This window comes from Sinocyclocheilus rhinocerous, unplaced genomic scaffold (assembly GCF_001515625.1).
Source record: "Sinocyclocheilus rhinocerous isolate Xijiao unplaced genomic scaffold, SAMN03320098_v1.1 C36487623, whole genome shotgun sequence".
Classification (NCBI taxonomy): domain Eukaryota; kingdom Metazoa; phylum Chordata; class Actinopteri; order Cypriniformes; family Cyprinidae; genus Sinocyclocheilus; species Sinocyclocheilus rhinocerous.
This window is the reverse complement of record NW_015781956.1, coordinates 1-1,194: the sequence shown is the minus strand read 5'-3', so window position 1 is coordinate 1,194 and position 1,194 is coordinate 1. Positions and strand designations below refer to the sequence as shown.

Genomic DNA, 1,194 nt, shown 5'->3' with positions numbered 1-1,194 from the left:
TTTTTTTTTATTGCCATCTATGGTTCCATGAAGAATCTTTAACGTCTTTAAAAACCAAAAATGGTTCCTCCATGGCATCGCTGTGAAAACCTCTTTATTTTTTATGAGTGTGAGTAATAGTGTTGCTTGCTTTGCAAATGCCACTAATTACATCATCACCTCACCACAGTGAGAGCATTAGAATACATGCGAGCAACAGGTAGATGTCACCTTTTTTCCTTGTGTAGGCAACCACAGTGGTCCCAAAACCATGTTTGAGTGACCGCATGTGAAATAAACTTCAGGCTTCAGACTCAATGCAAATGCACGTGCTTTATAATGGAGAAGCCATGCAAATGTTCTTTTGTAGATTACCATTCTCATTTGCTTCATTCCAGAGCTCTTGGATCTTCAGCCGCTGCCTGTGACTGCATTAGGAAACCGGGAGTATGAGAGTCTATACAAGTTCACGCACTTTAATCCCATTCAGACGCAGATCTTCCATACACTCTACCACACGGACACCAACGTCCTGCTGGGGGCCCCCACCGGCTCCGGCAAAACCATCGCTGCAGAGATGGCCATCTTCAGGGTCTTCAACAAGTACCCCACCTCCAAGGTCTGAACCTCTGCCATCTGTTGGGGTTTAGTATTAGTTCTTATGAGATGGTTTAACCGGCATGTATCTGTGTGAGCAGGTGGTCTACATTGCTCCTCTCAAAGCTCTGGTCCGAGAGAGGATTGAGGACTGGAAGATCAGAATAGAAGAGAAACTTGGGAGAAAGTGAGAGTGTTTATAGATTCTTCGGACAAATATGTATCTGTTATTATACCCTGACCTTTGTTTGCTCATTATCATACACTCGCTCTCTCTAGGGTGGTTGAGTTAACAGGTGACGTTACTCCAGACATGCGAGCTATCGCACAGGCTGACCTGATCGTCACCACTCCAGAGAAATGGGATGGAGTCAGCCGCAGCTGGCAGAACCGCAGCTATGTGCAGAAAGTGGCTATTCTCATCATAGACGAGATCCATCTACTAGGTAGAGGCTCTGGCAAAGTTCTTTTTTGTTCTTCGCTTGGGGGTAAAACGGGAGCTCAAAGTACCTGAACAGCAGTATACTGTCAGCGAATATCCTAGTCACCTACGGTGCTGGGAGTGGTGCTTAGATGAAATATGTGACCCTGGAGCACAAAACCAGTCTTAAGTCGCTG

The 1,194-nt window shown here is 45.6% G+C and overlaps 1 protein-coding gene across 1 annotated transcript; it reads left to right on the top strand.

The window, feature by feature from the left end:
- Positions 1-377: 377 nt before the first annotated feature.
- Positions 378-1,022, top strand: LOC107736093 (activating signal cointegrator 1 complex subunit 3-like; the record flags this gene model as incomplete). Its single annotated transcript, XM_016547593.1, has 3 exons — positions 378-598; positions 678-763; positions 856-1,022. Coding segments are annotated over 3 exons (474 nt in total), but the record flags the coding sequence as incomplete, so codon positions are not given.
- Between the last annotated feature and the right edge of the window lie 172 nt (positions 1,023-1,194).